This window comes from Pseudopodoces humilis, chromosome 9 (assembly GCF_049639895.1).
Source record: "Pseudopodoces humilis isolate 2021_Gansu_Grassland_sample_001 chromosome 9, ASM4963989v1, whole genome shotgun sequence".
Classification (NCBI taxonomy): domain Eukaryota; kingdom Metazoa; phylum Chordata; class Aves; order Passeriformes; family Paridae; genus Pseudopodoces; species Pseudopodoces humilis.
In genome coordinates, this window is record NC_142208.1 from 15,858,682 (window position 1) to 15,877,234 (window position 18,553).

General features: G+C 44.8%; 1 protein-coding gene across 7 annotated transcripts in view; it reads left to right on the forward strand.

Annotated features, from left to right (window-relative positions):
* The window catches only part of NDST2 (N-deacetylase and N-sulfotransferase 2), a 136,530-nt gene extending 121,370 nt beyond the window's left edge, over positions 1–15,160 (forward strand). For all 7 annotated transcript variants that reach the window (XM_088059541.1, XM_014250323.2, XM_088059542.1 and 4 more), the window contains 9 exons: positions 251–379; positions 5,775–5,957; positions 6,749–6,845; positions 8,032–8,155; positions 9,625–9,799; positions 10,029–10,199; positions 11,532–11,641; positions 13,095–13,197; positions 13,352–15,160. In XM_088059541.1, coding sequence (XP_087915667.1) covers positions 251–379; positions 5,775–5,957; positions 6,749–6,845; positions 8,032–8,155; positions 9,625–9,799; positions 10,029–10,199; positions 11,532–11,641; positions 13,095–13,197; positions 13,352–13,477 — 1,218 coding nt within the window. In that variant the 3' untranslated portion in view covers positions 13,478–15,160. The remainder of the gene's footprint in view (positions 1–250; positions 380–5,774; positions 5,958–6,748; positions 6,846–8,031; positions 8,156–9,624; positions 9,800–10,028; positions 10,200–11,531; positions 11,642–13,094; positions 13,198–13,351) is intronic.
* Positions 15,161–18,553: the final 3,393 nt, after the last annotated feature.

The window sequence follows — 18,553 nt, forward strand, 5'->3', positions numbered from 1 at the left end:
CAGAACAATTCAGGGGTCAGTACTGAATGGAGAGCAAAACAAAGCCTGTCAAGACTAAACTGAAATCCCAGTGGCTTGTTAGCAGTGATGAGTTAAGTGGTTGAAAGGAGTAGCAAGAGTCCTCTGCACCTATGTCACTTACACCCCATACGCTTTATATTGATCCATAAAGTGCTGCACTGACTCATTCTCACACAGATGCTGCTGCATCTGCCTCTTATCTAACTTTGACTTTTTCTGATATTGCCAGGTTTTGCCTCGACAGACCTGTGGTCTTTTTACTCACACTATCTTCTATAATGAATATCCTGGTGGCTCCAAGGAGTTGGACAAGAGCATTCGTGGTGGTGAGCTCTTCCTGACAGTGCTTCTGAACCCAGTAAGTTCATCTGAAAGGGGAATTTGTGCACAGCTTATGTGCCTGACATGGGAAAAGACTAGATCTAGTCCTAGATTTGTTGGAGATTCAGTGTCACCCAATCACAGTGTGGGTATCTCCAGTGTTTTGCTAAGGAGATGTGAAATGGAGGGCCAAGGAATTAATTGCTTGTTAATGGTGCTTTGCTTTACACGCTGCCAAGGGAGCAGCAGGATTGAGTGTGTCGAGAGGTGCAGCACTGAGCAGACAGAAACCAGCCAGGGTGACATGCTGACCATGGGCCACAGCACAGGGTGTGCTCTGTCTTCATGAATCACAAGTGAGATGTGCCTTGGTTCCTTCTGTTCCATGCACATCTACTGCCTGCTGGCTTCTCCCCTGGCTTACTGATGAGTTTTGTTCATAATAATTGCTTTTGCTGGGCTTTCTTTATGAAGTGTTCTCCCCTTTCTTTCAGTATTTCACTTGAAATTATTTCTGTGTCCTGTTTTTTGTGATACAGCTGGTACACTCATGCTTTTTTGTGAGATATGGGTCTAACAGAGGTATTGCCTTTTCTTTCAATACTTGACAATTCTGTTAAGCCACTAAGCAAATGTTGTACCTTCAACACCCTGCAGTCCCTTCTCAGAGCCATGGATGGCAAATCACATGAGTTTCTCACTTTCCACTGAGGCTGGGATGGTGTACTAGGAGGCAAGAGACACAAAAAACCCTGGTCATTTTTAGAAATTCTGAATGGGTAGAATCAAGAGATGAAATTTGGTAGCCCTTTCCAATCACAGATCACACTCTAAAGGGGGAAACGATGCCTTAAGTTTTAGCTTTCGCATTTTTCAGATTCTCTGCTGCCTAAGTGTGTAGTTTTGAGCTTCATTTTAAGTGTTAGTGAGCTCTCTTCACACAGTAGGTAGACAAAATCATTCCTTTTCTAGCTTGATACCAAGGACAATTGTTACAAGTTTCAGGCCCAAAAGCGTAAACAGTGGAGTGAAGAGAGAAAACAAGAAGGATGGGACTTCATTAACCTGAAGCTGTAATTGAACAATTAATTACAATATGCAGATGGAACAAAACTTATAAAAATGTGAGACTTTGTGACCATTTTTAGGTCCATCTTGGGTGTAGCCCTGGCCAGGCCCTTGTACTGCCCAAGGTGTATCCTTTAAGCCTTTCAGTAAATACCTACTTTATCCTTAACTCTGTCTAGCCTCTCTTCTAGGTTGGCCTTCTCAAGGCATCACCTCCTAGTTCTGCTTGTTGGCTGCAGTAGGAAGACATGCTGCTGTTTTTGTTTGTACAATAACTTTCTCAGTTCCCCACCTGAATTTCTTTCTTACTAAAGCTGATTTGACCCACAGTTGTTTGTCCTCAATTTCTCTGAATAGACATTGCCCTGCAAAGTTTAGACAATCATTTTAGAATGTCTATCTTTGTAGTTATTCCTGAATATAATAATGCTTAATCTCTTCTTATGACTTCCACATTTCTACCACCTTCCTTCTCTTTATACATCTTTTCCACCAGTGCCTGAATATGGACAAGGAGCCATGCAGGCAGATCTGAGAGAAAGTATATTGGTTCTGGCTGGTTTCCTAGGGGAGAGCCCTTGAGTGCTTGTTTGTGGGATTTTTTTTCATGTAACACCAGTGGCTCTGTTCACTATGTTTTCTTTCATTCCCTCTTTCTTTTGCACCTTGATTGCAGTGTTGAATATGCAGCTTTAGCCACTTTTGATTTGGGTTGTAAAAGACCAACAAATCAGAAAATCAACCTTTTTCCGTCAGTGACCTTAATTGTTCCTTTGTGTCTTGCTTTTTCTAGTGTTTAGTAGAACTGATAGGGAAAAGACCCTCACAGTGTGTTCTGGGTGCACCAGACAGACAGGCTGTAGTGACAAACAGGCCTGGTGTTACTGAAGGGTAGCCTGTGACCAGCTCTGGCTTGTGTAGGATCTGCAGAAGCTGTGGGTCTAAGACAGCCCCAGCTAAAAAGCTGTAGGAGTTTATACTTCCAGGCCTGGAAGCCAGCCTTCTGTCCCTATTGCCTGAGACAGAATTGTTTTCTTTACACACCACAACCAAACCTTCCTGCTTGTTAAAAGTCTGGAGTAAGGAGGAGGTTGTTCTTTGCATTACGCATGGAGTGATCAGTCAGAAGGAAAGAAACTGCTTTTTTCTCTTGACAATTTCTTTTCTGGGCTTGTGCTCCCACATGCTGGGTGAATTGCACCTTGTCCCACTTTGTAACTGTCAAATCTTGAAGCATGCAGAAACAGCCTCTGTGAAAGTAAAGGCTATAGGTTTCTCTTGGAAAACCAGTTGCTAGGCTGTAATCCAGAGATCTTTACTGATCTAGGAGGCTGTGCCGAAGAATTAATAGAAACATAGTATCTAGAACTACCCATTAAAATTTGCTGATAAGATGTGATGGTCAAAGTAGCTTGCAGTAATCTGTGATCAAAAAACATTTGGGAAAATTGTGTTCTGGTACAGGATGAGTTTATTTGCCAGATTTACTATTGGCTCTTCATGGTGACTTAAAACTCTTTCAGACACCTTCGGATGCTTCCCATGTTTACACTTCTGCTTCCTTTTGGCAGTGTAGCATTTCTCTCTGTCAGAGCAGAGTGCTGTGCTCTAAGCTCCTCTCTGTTTGCACAGTGACTCAGACTTTGCATTCTCCTTGCTGATAGAGCCATCTCAGGGGCATGATAGAAAGCTGGCCAGCTCTGCAGCCCCAGCAGTGATCCGCAGCAGACTTGGACCAGGCTCTTTCAGTCCTTTCTGGTGCTTCCAGCTCCTGTTAAGTGACATGGAAGAGTCTCCAAGCCTGTATGTGTATGCTTAACTCCACAGTGCAAACAGAAGATGTTTGATCTTCTGACTAGTGAACAAGGTCTGATGTCAGAATAGCTGTTGATCCTGAGCACAGGCTGATTGCGTCTCACAAACATTCTGCTCGCACTGCACAGGCCAGTTACTGCTGTGCCCACAGCTGCTGTTATTGCAAGGGTCCTCATGCCCTTCTGTTTCTGTCTGCTAGGCTCTCTGGGACCTTTGCTCATTTTTCCTCATTTTGAAAGAAGGGTAATCATAGCCCACTGACAGTAGAAAGGAGGGGAGAGGAGGGGGGTGTTATTTCCAAGTCAGTCTGCAGTCATTGGGTGTGGATGGGAGGGAGGGTGATGGTCCTTGAGTGTAGCTTATGTCAGTAGTGCTTGGAGCTGCTCTGGCAGCAGTAGCTATGACGGGGCAGAGCAGGCTGCCAGGCCTTGTTAAACATTGCACATGTTACAGGCCATGACTGCACACTCACAAGTCCAGGGAAATGGCTGGGTTTGTCTTTTCTTCTTCCAAATTCAGTTGCTTGGGACTGTTTGCAGGTGGCAGCATTACCTGTGTGAGTGTTGTCAGTCTTGAGACACAGTTGTTATGTGGGCTGTTTTTTTTATTCTGGAAATCTTGAAGGGGTCCCAGGTGGTCTCCTCTGTCCTCCCTGCTGCAGTATTTGATTTGTGCCAGTGAGCTAGACTTTGATGCAGCAAATTTTTCCTCTGTATATTTCAGCAGCAAGTCAAAGGGATGAGGCACATTTTACTGTCACAGAACCTTCCTGATGTCTCCCAGAAAGGGGCAAAATACAACATGCGGTACATCCTTTTGCCACCATTCCTTGCAGTTACACAGATCTTTCTGTCCTCTGCTCTGTGTTGTATTTAGCATATCCTTCTTACATAACAGCACCGAGCACATGCTGCTCTTTGAAGTGTAGGTGCCAGAGCCTGTCTGGCAGGGCCTCTCTTTCAGTTAAGTAGGGAACCAGAAATGAAAAACTCACAGGCAGACAAAAGGTATAAATCTTGATCTCTACTTACTTTCCATGTGTCCCAGATTCCTACCAGTGTTTTCTGTTGCCTACCCAAAGATGTTGGGTTGTGAGCACCTTACGGACAGAATTAAATTGGTTTCATACTGTCTTGGGGGTGGCTCAGGCACAAAGAGCTACTATCTATAAGTATCTGTTCTCTCACTGAGACCAGCCTATGGTGACACTGGGCAGAAAACTGAATTCAGACTTTCTCAGTGCCAGCAAATGTCTTCATCCCAAGACCATCTGTTTCCTGCTTCCCCATTTTGCTTTTTTCCTCCTGTGAGTGAGAAAGCCATTCCTGCTCCCTGCCAGGGAAGCGTGTCATTGCCTCCTGACCTTACCTGGTGTCACCAGAACTGAATCCCGGACTATACAGCAATGGGTGCCCCTGCTGTGGCTGCGGTAATTTTCCCTCCCTCCATTTGCAGACACTGGGCAAGGAGTGCTAAATCAGCCATTCATTTACTGGCCTCAGTGTTATGCTTTTGTTTTCTAACTTCTAGCCATGGTGTGGTTTATGTCTGGCAAAGTGCTGTTGTGTTATGGGCACTGGGATGCTGAATTCCATGGGGCATATCAAAGCCATACACTGCAGTCAAGCTGACAAGAGTCCTTTGCACTCTTTTCCAAAAGTTAAAATAGTGAAAAACTGACAGGAGGAAAATGCATCTGCTTGAGGGAAGAGATGGCTTGGCAAGACAGGGATAGTGCACAACCTCCTGAGCACTGCAGTGCTGAGGCAGCTGCCATGCCTGTTCAGTGCCACTTTGCCCATGGATGTTAAAGCTTGGCAGGACGTTTTTCAGGGGATGCCTGTGCTGAAGGTTCTTGCAGGCTAAAACTTACCAGCTGGTGTCTGTTTCTAGGGCAATATCCTAGTGCCGTGTGTCTTTGCAGAGACACTGTTCAGATCCCCACATACATCTGTTTATATTTTAAAGTGGGAGTTGCCAGTTGTTCCTTTACATTTGAGACGTCAACTCCAAAGAGAGTGAAACCTGATGGGCTGTGGGGCCAGGAAGAACTCCTGTGACAACTGTCCGTGTGCTGTGTGGCCTGGCCTGCAGTGTGGTGCCTCCTCCCTGGCCTGCTGCCCTGCTGTAGCAGACTCTGCAGCTCAAGAGGTTGCCCTGGTTGTGCTTTGGGGGGAGGAAGGGAAGCTCCTGTTTTCCCATGAAGGAGGCTTTGCAAGGTTTTTGACTAGTAGGGAGTTACTGACTAAGCCTTGTTCAACTAAAGGTCCTGGAGCCACTTGAATAGGATTTTGAAACTGTTCTGGACTTACATCCAGGGTTCAGTTATCATGCCCCTGCACCATTCTTAGGGATTACTGTGAGGTCTGTGACCCTCCTTTCCCAAGTTCTTGTCTTGCAAGCGCTGTTTCCTGGCAGATGGATGTTTGTCAGCCAAGACAGCCATGGCAGTCTGAGTTGTGAACAGCCTCTTCTGACCATGAATCAAGCTAGGCAGAGACAGTTCTGTTACCTGATTTACCAGTGTCCCATTTCTTTTTTCTTTTCAGATCAGCATCTTCATGACCCACCTGTCCAACTACGGGAATGACCGTCTGGGGCTGTACACTTTTGAGAGCCTGGTCAAGTTTGTGCAGTGCTGGACCAACCTTCGCCTGCAAACATTGCCTCCAGTCCAACTTGCAAAAAAGTACTTTGAAATCTTCCCGCAGGAGAAGAATCCCTTGTGGCAGGTGAGAAGGCAGCTTTTACCACTCCTAGTGATTTTCTAAGAGATGTATCCCACATTTGAAGTGTTGCAAGACTGCTGATCCAGAGTGCAGAGGGGTAAAGCATAAAGCTTTTAGGTTTCATTTTTGTGACTTCAGGCTGAAGGTGGAAGGGATGGGGGAGTAGGAGCAGTAGGGCACAGTCATAGTGTAAACTTAGGGACAGGAATGACTGTCACACATGACCAGGGGCCAGCTTGCAGGCATTTCGGTCATTAAAGGGCTTGTATTAGAGCAAGCTGCTGTGAAATGTAAAGTGTGCAAGCAAGAGCCCTGTTTGGTCCTGAAGGAGCTTGCAGGCATGTTAATGTGATTAATCTCAAAGTAATTTCACACTGCAGAATTCATGTTCATTAGATAAAAACACGCTTATTCCATTTTATCCCAGTGCAGCAACTCTCTGCATGGTAATGAGCAGATGAAATTAACTGAAGGTGATAGAGTTGTCTGTCTGCCAGAAGTTCACAGATGCTGAGCTGTGCTGTCACGGTGGCCCAGCCCAGTATGGCTACATAGGGCAAGGCCTGTGGTTAACACTCTCAGAGGGACTTTGGATCCCATGTCGCTGGAGCTTTTGAAAACAGTCCCCAGTGTTTTTACTTAACACTTCTTGATGCCTGGCAGAATAGCAGTGTGGCTCTGAAGCGTTCTTCATGTGCTAAAAGTATTTTCCCCAGAGGACTGTCTCTTCCAGCTTTTCCTCCCCTTGCCATTACCTTCTGTGGTAATGCTTAATCTCATCACTTGTGCTACAGAATCCCTGTGATGATAAAAGGCACAAGGATATCTGGTCCAAAGAGAAAACATGTGATCGACTCCCCAAGTTCCTCATCGTGGGACCTCAGAAAACTGGTAATGTGAATACTGTTATATAGATTGTGGCTTCCAAATCACTCTCACAGAGAGATGGAAAGGTCCATGCTGTAGATCTGTATGGCTGCCCTTTGTGCAAGCTGCCAAATGGCCACAGAGGACATTTCAGACAATCTCAGATATGTTCTAACCTAAATCTGAGCAAGTCTGTCAGTACTTTGTCCCCCTGACACTGTGCTTGGCTTGCCCTACCTGTTTTGGCTTTCCATGTAAGATCAGAGAACCTGTGACCTTAGTGTGTCACACAGGCTGTCAGCAGGACTAAGTACACACACCTAGCAAAGGTTAAAATGGACGTCCCCTAGTGCTTTTGTTGCTGCAGATCTGTGTACCCACTGCATGCTCCATGGCACTGTCATTGGGAGGGAAAGTCCTTAGTTTGATCTCTGTCACCACTTTTTAACTGCTGTGGCATTGTGGTTGGCACTGACACAGCTGTATGTACTGTCCAGATGAGTTCCCTTCTAGGCTGAAGAGAGCAAAATCTCTTCAGCTAAGACCGGGTCTTCAAGCCTTGGCTTTCTGTGTAGTGCAGTGCAACAGCAGTACCAACTATCCACAGCAAATGGTGATCCTGGACTTGGAATAAAGCTTGTCCCAGGCAAGCTGCTGTCCCCTGGCTGTGTCACTGGAAGCTCTGATGGTGTGTGCGCAGCATGAGCCCTCCTGTATCATGACCCAGGCTGGTTGCAGGTGGCTCAGTAAGAAAACCCTTCCTTTGGCTGATTCTCTGTCCTGCTGGAGGCCCACAGCCCTGTGCTGAGTGGGGTAAGGGGAAATAACTACAGCAAAGACAGGCCAAGGTATCTCTGGCAGAGTTCTCACCCCAGGACACTAATGTTGTTCCTAGCACATCTACCGCCCAGGCCACCTCTCATGTGACAGTGTGGCTGCACCACCAGCATGGGAGTAGCTGACATGGGTGACAGCTGTCTTGCAAAGGAGGCAGTTCATATGAGCTGCATGAGTTAAAATGTGGATTGAACTTGACTGAGCAGTGCTTGGTGTCACTGCTGTTGTAACTTGCATGAGCTACGGGTTTGGTCAGCTACACAGGAGAGGAGTGTGCCCATCTGGGAACTGTTTATTGCATTGTTGGTAAAGCCTCTCATTCAGCCAAAGCATTATGTGTGACCCAGGTCCCATTAACTGGTTTCTGTTGCAGGCACAACAGCGGTGCACTTCTTCTTGACCATGCATCCAGCTGTCACCAGTAACTTCCCAAGTCCATCCACCTTTGAGGAGATCCAGTTTTTTAATGGCCCCAACTATCACAAAGGAATCGATTGGTAAGAAACCTGGCACCTGTTCTTCTGTGATGTGGTGCACCTATGTTGCCTTCTCCTAGGTCTCTCTGTATGTCCCCCTCATCCCCCTTAGTGGCTTCTCTGTTTCTGAACAGCTGTTTTCCTTGCTATTGCTCAGTGCATGTTTTCCTGGTACCCCAACTGTGTAGTCACAGCAGCAGCAGAGGTAGTTTCTCATTTTACTGATTCTTTGCCAGGAGAGTTGTAGAAACAACTTAGCTTTAAAAATCCAGTGAGTTTTTGTTGAATGCACTGCTGTCATGAAGTTACTTTTACTTTGACATGCAAAACAGAGGGCATTACAAAGAGTTAAAAACATGTCATTTCAGAGTTAAAACATGTAATATTGGAGGGGACAACCTCCCTGCTATTGTTCTCAGGCCTTGACACTTAGAGCCACCACTGTGTTCTTTGTGCTGGCTCCAGTGTCCATATGCATCCCTTGGTGTTTACCTGTAGAAGTTTCCACCTGGCAGGGAAATTCTAGCATCACCATGGAATTATTATGCCGCTGTGTTTCCAGGGAGAGAAAGTTTAAAGGTGCTTCTTACTCAAAGCAGTAGCTTTGGCTGACAGTGGCACTGGCCTTCCTCTGAGGGATGGCTGTGTGGCACTAAGGCATTCTGCTGTGCAATTTCTCCCACGAGCTGTGCAAGATTGACTTCTCTAATCATTTAGAGGACTGTTGAAAAGATTCTGGAAGATGGTTAGTGCTTGAGCAGAGCTCACAGGAGTCAAGCACTACAGAGCAGTTGCACTAGTGACAGGTTAGAAAGTGAAGGCTTTCACATGCATCTCCTGGAAAAGTCCTCCAGATGGATCTGAGTGTAGCATCACATGCAAGGGGGAGAATCTTTGCATTTAACACAGAATTTGTGTTTGTTGCACAGCTTAGATTTGAGCACAGATCAGCCTTCCAGTGCTTCAGTCCCAGCCCCCTTTACCGTCTTACCCTGTTAATCAAATATCTTACAGTTTCCATGTTACTAATTTGACAAGCTCCTGTGAGGCAGGACAGAGCTCTTTACCCTGCACCTGAGATACGGACTGAGGTACAAAGAAACAAATGCTTTAGACACATTTAAGCAAGTGGTTTGTGACAAGGCAGGCAGATGATTCTGATTTTACTCTTGGACAAAATGTCTTTCCTGCTAAAGCTTGCAATTGGGACCTTACCTTCAGGTCTTTCCTTCCACTGCCAGGGACTCATAGACTCTCAGCAAAGTACTTTCTTACCTTTGTATCATTTCTCAACTTTCTTTGCCATGTGCCACCACCCCTTTATGAGTCATGCCTCTTCCGCATCTCCTCTCCTTTGCCCATTCCCTGCATTTCTGGGGAGGTGCAGTTGTGCTGCAGCTGTGTCTGTTGAAGAGGAGTAAGGACATCATTGGGACTGTTCCTTTTCTTCTTTTCTTCTGCTGCTCACCAGTCTCCCATCTGTTTGGCAGGTACATGGAATTCTTCCCCATTCCCTCCAATGCCAGCACAGACTTCATGTTTGAGAAGAGTGCCAATTACTTTGACACAGAGGTGGTACCAAAACGTGGTGCAGCCCTGCTGCCTCGAGCCAAAATCATTACTGTTCTCATCAACCCTGCTGACCGAGCCTATTCATGGTATCAGGTAAGTTTGCTGCACTGTGCTGAGGGTAAGGGCCACAGAGGGATTTCAGTGGGGGCAGGTAGAAAGCCAATGGATGTGCTTCCCTAGAGGAGGCAGGATCCCTGCAGGGTGTGGACAGGTTCGCTTACAGAGGCATTGGTGGGTGGCTGTGCTGACTCATCGGGGTCTGCACTGAGAAGTGGAAGGCAGAATCGTGTTCCTGCTCCTGAATTCAGCTTGTGTTTTTCAGCACCAGCGTGCTCACAACGACCCCGTGGCACTCAATTACACTTTCTACCAAGTGATCTCTGCGAAATCCCAGGCCCCTCAGGAACTGCGCAACCTGCAGAGCCGATGCCTGTTCCCTGGCTGGTATTCCACTCACCTGGAGCGCTGGCTGACGTACTATCCCTCTGGGCAGGTAGGAGACCAGTCAGTAGAGGTTCTTGTGGAGCCCCTTGCAGGCTTAGTGTAGAGGAGAGGGGAACAAACTGATTCATGCACATGTGCTCCCCCCATAATTTTAATTTCACCTTCTTTCTCGACTTTTGGAACAAAAGTCACTACTTCCTTTCTCCTGTTATGAGCGGGTAAGAAATCAGGCTTGAATACTCCAATTTTGTACTTTATTGTGTTTGTAAAAGGAAACGAGTGCAGGATGATACTGTGATCTCCCAGAAAGCTCCACAGTACTGGGAATTTCAGCAAGAACAGCAGTGTTAGCACTTGGCAGTCTGCAGTCCAGGGACACACTGAGTCTTGTTAGTTCCCATGTTGTGAAGCTGTCTGCTGAAGGGAAAGTTCACTGCAGAGATGTTAGGATTCGGTGTTCTGTATACAAATTTGCAAAAAGGCAAATTAATAGACAGTGTATGCTATTTCAGTCTCTAAATTCCCAAGAAGTTTCTAAACTGTCTATGATAGATAAATAGGTATCTATTTATCTCTCATCTCTCAAGATAAACATATATATATTGAGATATATATATATATATAGACATATATATATGTGTGGTATCTGTGAGTCAGGATTTTGTTTTTTCCAAGTTCTTTCTGCTGCTGGGTTTATTCTTAAGACAGTCTGTAATCCAGGAGAGGTTTGTAATGTCCATTTGGTCTCTTATTCTCTGCCAAAACAGCAGAGCCTGAACTGTACATGACATATCTGCCAAGACTAAAAGAGAGATGGTAAAACATTCTTAGGTTTGTATCTCATTGCCTTACTATTCCTGGAGGTTATTGTTGTGAGGAATTATGGAGCCAAACACATACTTCCTTGTTCTTACTGCAGGTTAGTCTTCAGTTCATGTGACTATTGCTCTGTTCTCTTCTTTGGAGTAGGTAATTAGCACAAATGTTTATTTTCTATGAGACATGTAACAGGAGAATTATCACAGGTTATAGAAGAATACTGAGCAACAATGACTGCTGTCATCCAAAAAAAAAATGTTTCCAGAGACAATCTTTACATGCTGCTGCTGGGGCCTTAGTGCTTAGCTACAGGGCATTTGGCCCAAAGACAACTTTATTAAGCAAAGCCTGTCGTGATTTACTGTTTTATGGTACTTGTGGCCCATATCGTAACTTCTCTATCTATGGTGACAAATGGGCCACATCCCCCCACTGTGTTGTTCTAGAACAGACAGATTTTGGCTGCCTTTACTCCCAGGCTGGGGCAATTAGAGATGGAGGAAGCTCACAGGTGTCAGTCAGCACAAGCTGGCAGAGGCTAAGGCAGCTGTTCTCTTTCCAGCTTCTCATTGTGGATGGTCAGGAGCTGAGACACAACCCTGCCTCTGTAATGGACAACATCCAGAAGTTCTTGGGAGTTACGCCGCTCTTCAACTACACCCAGGCCCTCAGGTAGGGAAATAACTCAGTTTTGGGGGGATGCTTTCTCAGCCAGGAAGCCCTTGAGTGAAAGAATACTTATTATCTTTGATCACAAGACCTGCCAAGGTTTCACAGTTATTCCTAACCCTAAAATTAGATTTAGATAGCATGAGATGCTTTGTGGAGACTGGAAACAGACCTTGGTGTTTCCTGAAATTATAGGGGAAGGACAAGGTTTTGCCACTGTTTTGGAGAAGTATGAAGCTGTTCACAGCAGTAACCACAATGTTATCTCAATTTGATCTTTGTATTTCAGAAAAGGTGCTGGAATTAGCACTCCCTAATGCTTTTTGTTATACCTGTATCTAACAAAAAGTAGAGGTATGATGCAAAATATGTGAGAATCTGCTCATATCTTCACCCAGATGGAGATTAGGGCCACACTGCACACTTTTGAGGTAAAGAGCCTGTTATTAGAGGTGATGTGGATTTCACAGGTGCCCAGAGATGTCTGAGGGAGCATTAGCAGAGGCACCACCTCACTGCTACAGTTAAAGGATGTTACTGAGCCATGCCTGTGACCTTGCCCACACTGCATGTACAGTTAATCTGAACAGATTAAGTGCTGTTGAAAGTGTACTGTGGTCATGCCAGTGCTCAGTGGAAATTCTGCAAGCCTACTGAAGATGCTGAATACTATTCTTTATTCTTTGCAGCTGAAACCTGTTTTCACATCTTCTCTGCTGTCATAGCCTGTGCCAGCTGAGGATGGTGGGTGGGGATGCATGCATGTAGGCTTAGAACAATTGCCCTTTCCTTTCATAGTAAAGAAAGGACAACTAATTCAGTTCTCCCCCTACAGCTGTTTCCAAAGGGGTGGCACATGGCTCCCCAGGGGAGAGCAGATTGAGAGAAATGTCAGGTTACTTGAAAGCTTTACTTGCTTCGACACACGTGCTGATGGTGAATGGTGTATCTATGGTAGTTGTACTGGCTGGTACCCCTCAGCCAGGGTCAGAAAATACATGAGATTGGTCAGTTTGCCTCAGATTTCTTCAGGGGACCTCCTCAAACCTCAAGCTCACCTTTGGCCAGCTGAAGGGACAGACCAGGCCAGATCCAGACATGGTTCCCAGCATGCCTGTGTCTTAGCAAGAAAAGAATCACTTGATTCTTTATAAACAGGGGATTCTCTAATACTCAACTACAGCGAGGAGATTTACATACACTAAAAAACTGATTATTATCTTTCCCTCCAGCTGAACAGACAAACAGTGTAACCATGTTACCTCTGAAATTTGCATAAAGCTGAAACAGTCATGTTTGTAATGGATTTCTTGTCAAAGTAGTCCAGTGCTAAAAAATCCAAGGAACCAGTATCACAAAATAAATACGTAAAGCACTGAAATATGGAGTTACTTGATTTCTGCTGCTGCTAATTGGGTATGTGGCTGTGTTTTTCAAAGATAAATGTCTTTTTCAGATTTGATGAAGCAAAAGGATTTTGGTGCCAGCTGCTAGATGGAGGAAAAACTAAATGCCTAGGAAAGAGTAAAGGAAGGAAATACCCTGATATGGATTCCTTGGTGAGTAGCTGTCTCAAACCTCTTGGCAACAAGAGATGTAGAAACATCCCAGCAACCCCACATGGATTTTCCTCCCGTCTCTCCTATATGACCTGTGGAGCATGTGTTGAGAGTAACATCTTTCATGCTCATGTGGTCTGTTTCTTCCACACAGTCACGGCTCTTTCTAAGAGACTTCTACCGGGAGCACAACATTGAATTATCCAAGCTGATGAACAGACTTGGGCAGCCCCTTCCAACCTGGCTCCGAGAGGAACTGCAAAACTCCAGCTGGAGCTGAGAGGGACTCCCTTGCCCCCAGTGCCATTGGGATGTGTGGTGCTCCAATGTGTGCTATGATGTCATCTCTTGTCAAGCCAAAACAACTGGACAAAGGAGCAAAAGCAGAGAATGTGCATGTGGAGCCTTGCCCCACCCTTGGAAAGGGCTGCTGCCCCTGACACTGCCTTGGGGTGTAGAGTGCAAGTCACATTCTTGAGTATTAATGGTGTGCTACTACAATTTGGCTTTTACTTACAGAAAGGATTTGGAATGCCTGCCCCTACTTCAAGCAGGGGAGAGAGCAGAGTTAACACTTCGTGTGTTTTTTAATCACTTTTCTCAGTCTATGAAACAGGCAGGTGGTGGAGTTAATTTGTTACTCCTCTAAGCCCAGAAGTAAAGGCTGATGAGGGGAAACAATTAAGTCCACTGCTGAGAAAAGAGCAGCAGCTTAATAAAAGGGGAATCTAGTGCAGTGAAGCCCAGCTTTTATCCGTAGTGTATTTGGCACAGCGAGGCCCAAGAACACCTTGTTCCTGCCCATTGCTTACAGTGCCGCTGCGTGGGCATGGTGGGGACTGCACCTGCGGGCACAGGAAGAGACAGATAACCTTGTCTCTCCTTCGCTGCAGTGCTTTGGGTGTCATACAGTGTCTGGTGACTCTGGTCAATGAATTGCTTTGTTATCTTAGAGAAAAGGTTTGCCACATGTGGCAATGTGCAAGTATTTCTCCGCAGGGACTTTAGACAATTCAAAAGATAACCAAGGAGCAGTAACGTCCCTGTAGAGCACTTGGGAGCTGGTGTAAGTGCAGCACAGCAGCAGGGGAGGCAAAGCTCAGGTCTTGTAAGAGAAGGCTGATGATACAGCTGAAAGCAGACAATTCAGTTCCCTGTGTCTGATCAGCTTAAAAAAAAATCCCTTTCCAACAGTCCCAGTGCCCCTACCATTATAGTCCGGTTGCTAGCACTGTTTTCATCTTCTTGCACTCCAGTAATCCAAGGAGAAAAGCAAAAAAAACCAGTTAAAAGTAAGTCTTGTTCAGATATAAAGGGAAGGCTTTGCACCAGAAGTGGTTTCCTATGCCCAAAAGGGGCTTCTGCATATGCTAAAGTAAGTACAATAAGGTACTTAGCCTCCTCCTGCAGTTGCTGGATAATTATTCTCAGAGGAAATCCTCCATCATGGTTGTATATATTTTCTTGGCATGGGCCATTCCCTCCTTCCCAGGCACAGGTGGTCCTTGGAGAGTGCTGCAGAGGGGCAGGATCCACATGTTTTGTGGATCAAGAGGTTATGGAAACTTCCACAACTGTCATGAGCCACTTCTCTCCCAGCCAGAGAGAAGTTGCTTCAACTGAGCTTTTCCATTGAGCCTTAGGTATTGTGTATTTCTGAATGAATGGTGCATTTACCATTGTATGTAAATGTATATAGTATGCAATAGAGTATTTTATTTCATGTGCCCTTGGAAAGGGTTATTTTGTGCAGCCAGAAAATGGATGGAAGGACTAGAAATCCCTCTCATCCCTGCCAGAGAGAAAAGCCCAACTTCCTGCACTTGATTCATGTATAGCATCATTCACATTGAATGATAATGAAGAAATTCTTGGCTCTCGACGCTGAGCACATGTGTCTGAATAAAGGTTAGAAGTAGTAGTAAGTGGAGATTCAATAAATGTACTACTTATTTTTCTTCTTTGTGATGATTTGGAGTGGTATCATGGACCCTAAGCTGGTACACAAGGGTAAGAAAAACTGAAAATCCTTCTCCACACCTTAGAGCTGCTATGTTTAACTTATGTTTGAAACAACATTGAAGCAGTGTGCTAAAGCTCACAGCCAGCCTGGAGTTTGAGACTCATTCTCAGGTTTGCAAGTGTGGTGACTTCGGGGCCAGTCCTGGCTACTGCAGTGGTTTCCAGCTGCTGTGCCTGCCATAGCAGAGCTTGGCTCTGTCCCTCCTGTCCAGGTGTGCCTGGCACAGCAGCCCTTACAGTAAAAACTGGAAGGAAAACATTGTTTGAATAGTCACAGTTGTGAGAGCATTGTGAAACAGTCGTACAGCTCTCCCTCCACCAGACACTTCACAAATAACCCTGGCCAGCAGCAAGGCAGCTGTTTTCACATGCTGCCACAGGAGGTGGAGGATCCCAGGACCAATGATTAAGGGAGCAGCACAAACATTTTCCTGCTCTTAATTCATTATAGGTTGTCACACAATTTCTTCATGCTTTACCTCAGACTATGGCACATCTTTGAGGAGATGCCCAGTAAAAATAAACATGGTATAAAGAATAAATGTTGGGAGGGGCTCAGTAAATATCAGTGTTACTTTACTGGTAATAGTCTGTCACTCAAGGCAGACAAGACACAGAAGGACAATGTGCAGTCTCATTATCTATTCCTTCCCTCCCCTAGTTGCTTAATTTCTGCACTGCACTAGTTCTTACTGCTTATGCTAATGATGAACAAAGCACCTGCTGTGGTCAGCTCCAAATACAGGATGTCCTTACCTGATGAAGAGCTGTTTGCAAATCTGCTACCGCTCTCTGACAGCAAATGGATGCAAAATCTCGTGTAATATCAGAAGTTCTGTGACACTGAAAAGTCAACAAACCCCGTCTTTTTTAGTGAGAGACACTGTGTACTAGATACTGACCTATTTGGTACTAAAACATTCCAGACCTTCACACTTCCATAGTAGAAACAAACCTCACCTTCTTGCCTCACTGCTTCACAGCAGAAGTTTATGGTAACCAGTTCACTTCTAAGATGAGGAAAATGATAAGCACAGGACCTTAAGAGGTTTTTATGGTAATATATTAAAAAGTATTTCTTTAGTCTCATGCAACTGACCCATTTAGAAAAGGAGTAAATTGACCCAGGGACCAGAAGGTCAAGTGATTCTAATAGCCAGGTGCATGAAATGTGAGAACTGGCAAAACAACAATAGGAAACTCTCTGGAACTTGGGAACTTGTGTTTGCACACCACTTCAGGAATTCAATCAGGAAGATACTACAGAAGTTGGTTGCTGCCTCTTTCTAGTCAGTATAACTGATTAGAAAAAAAAAAAAAAAAAAGCGCTGATCACTAAGAGTTGCAATTTTCATTTGATGACAGCACTGCAAAGAAAAATTCCTGACAGAAGCCTGCACCTCCTGGAAGTCAGAATGACACACAGGAATCTAACAAGTCACTTGATCAATGTCATCCTTTTGTTTTTCAGCCCCTACATGCAGTTAGAAAGAAAATCCTTTGATTTCTTGCTGATCATTTTGCTGTATCAGTAGTAATATGGCCAGAAAATGAATGACAAACAGGTCTGACCATGCCAAATGAATCAAATCTGCTCAGTCCCCTTGCTGAATCCTGAGGGAATCCTAGTTAACAGTGCAACTGGCACACAAGATACCACCACAGTAGCAGCCAACACATGAAAGTGTTTTCAGGCTGCCTCAAGCCAGGAATTCCATCACACAGGAATCCCAGGACATGGATGCAGCATTGGTACCTACTCTCCATTTATCTGTTTGTTTTTTTTTTCTTAAAAGCTTGTGGGGGTTAAAAAACAACCAAGTAATATTCACCTCTGAAACACTTAGCAGGCTGGTTTTGTTACATAAAGTACTCCTGACGCTCATCTCCACTATTCTATGTAGAAAAAAATAACCTATTTTTAGCTTTAAAAAGTGTTTTTCTTCCAAGACTTGGTTTCTCACCTTTCTCATCTCCTTTGTCAGCTCTTGCCTCTCTGCACCATGCTTGTAAACCAGCAGGTCCATAGTGGTGACACCATCCCAGCAGTCAGAATCCAGCTCATGGTTACATCACAGTAACAGGATCATAAATCAGGCTGGGCTATAACCCCTCAGGTCACTGGAAAAAGTGCTTTTCAGGACTCAGAGTAAAAGTTCCTGGCTGACTTAAATGAGGCAATGTAAGTATGACATGGAAGGAAATGTCAGGGAGCCATGCCCTGTTTACAATGCACACTATGTACGTATACCAGATACGGACTAGATTTAATGCATCTCCACCATTTTCCCCTTACAGCTCACAATCCCCTTCATGACAAAAAAGGAATTGTGCAGTGCAGCCTGGACAGCACTAAGTAGTTATGAATACTGTAACTGGGAGTAGACAATGCCCTCAAGATAAAAAGTCACTTGTTTACAGAGCAGTCAGTCTTTACAAGAAGCAGAAACACTACTCAGTAATGGCAGCTCCTGCCAGCACACATGGTTTGTCTGCATGGTGCCCTCAGGGAAAGCACTCAAGTCCTCAGCTCAAGTGAAAACCCTCACCCAGAACAGCTCCAAGCTGCACTTCCAGCTTCCACAGATTAATGCTACTTTGGGAGAGGGTGCCTCTACCACTCTACCCCAAGTGCAAATACCCTTAAAATGGAAACAGGAAGCAGAAATGAGTTCAAAAGCCACATCTGAATTATTCTGGGGGCACAGGGATAGTGAGGGGGAGGCAGTTTTAAAAAAAAAAAACACCCATCAAAAGACCCTGCTTTCACCATAATCATGTCAATGGCACTTAAATTCAGGCACAGAAACACAAAATATTTTAAATAAACTGTAGTTGAAAGCCATTCAGTCTATGGCTTAAAAGGGCTTGAAAGAAAAGTCATACAACAGTCATAGTAAGCAAATGCTGAAAAGTCCTGACGGCCCAACTTGCTCTTTTATTTTCTGCACCTCAGTAAAAAAGTCAGTGGTGGCAGACAGTGAGAACACATTTCTCTTTTGGCATATTCTCTTCCCAGTTACATCCTGAAAAATTCATTTTTATATCCTTCCCATCTCTTAATGTCTAGGTAAGAAAATGACAACTTTTCTGCCTCTTATAGAAAACTATTTTAAATTTATGCCATGTTGTTACAGCTGACAACTTTGACCAAGAGGTGGTGAAGAACTTCATGGGTAGTTCAATGCTTACCCCATTTCCAGTGACTGGGATTTGCAAGGCAGTTCAGAGCATTGAGCACTGCATAGCAGTAGCCAAGCTGGTGCTAAATAAACTGGGAAAGTAAAAGCTGTATTGTGCTCCAAAATACCACAGTTCCAAGCTTGATAGAAAC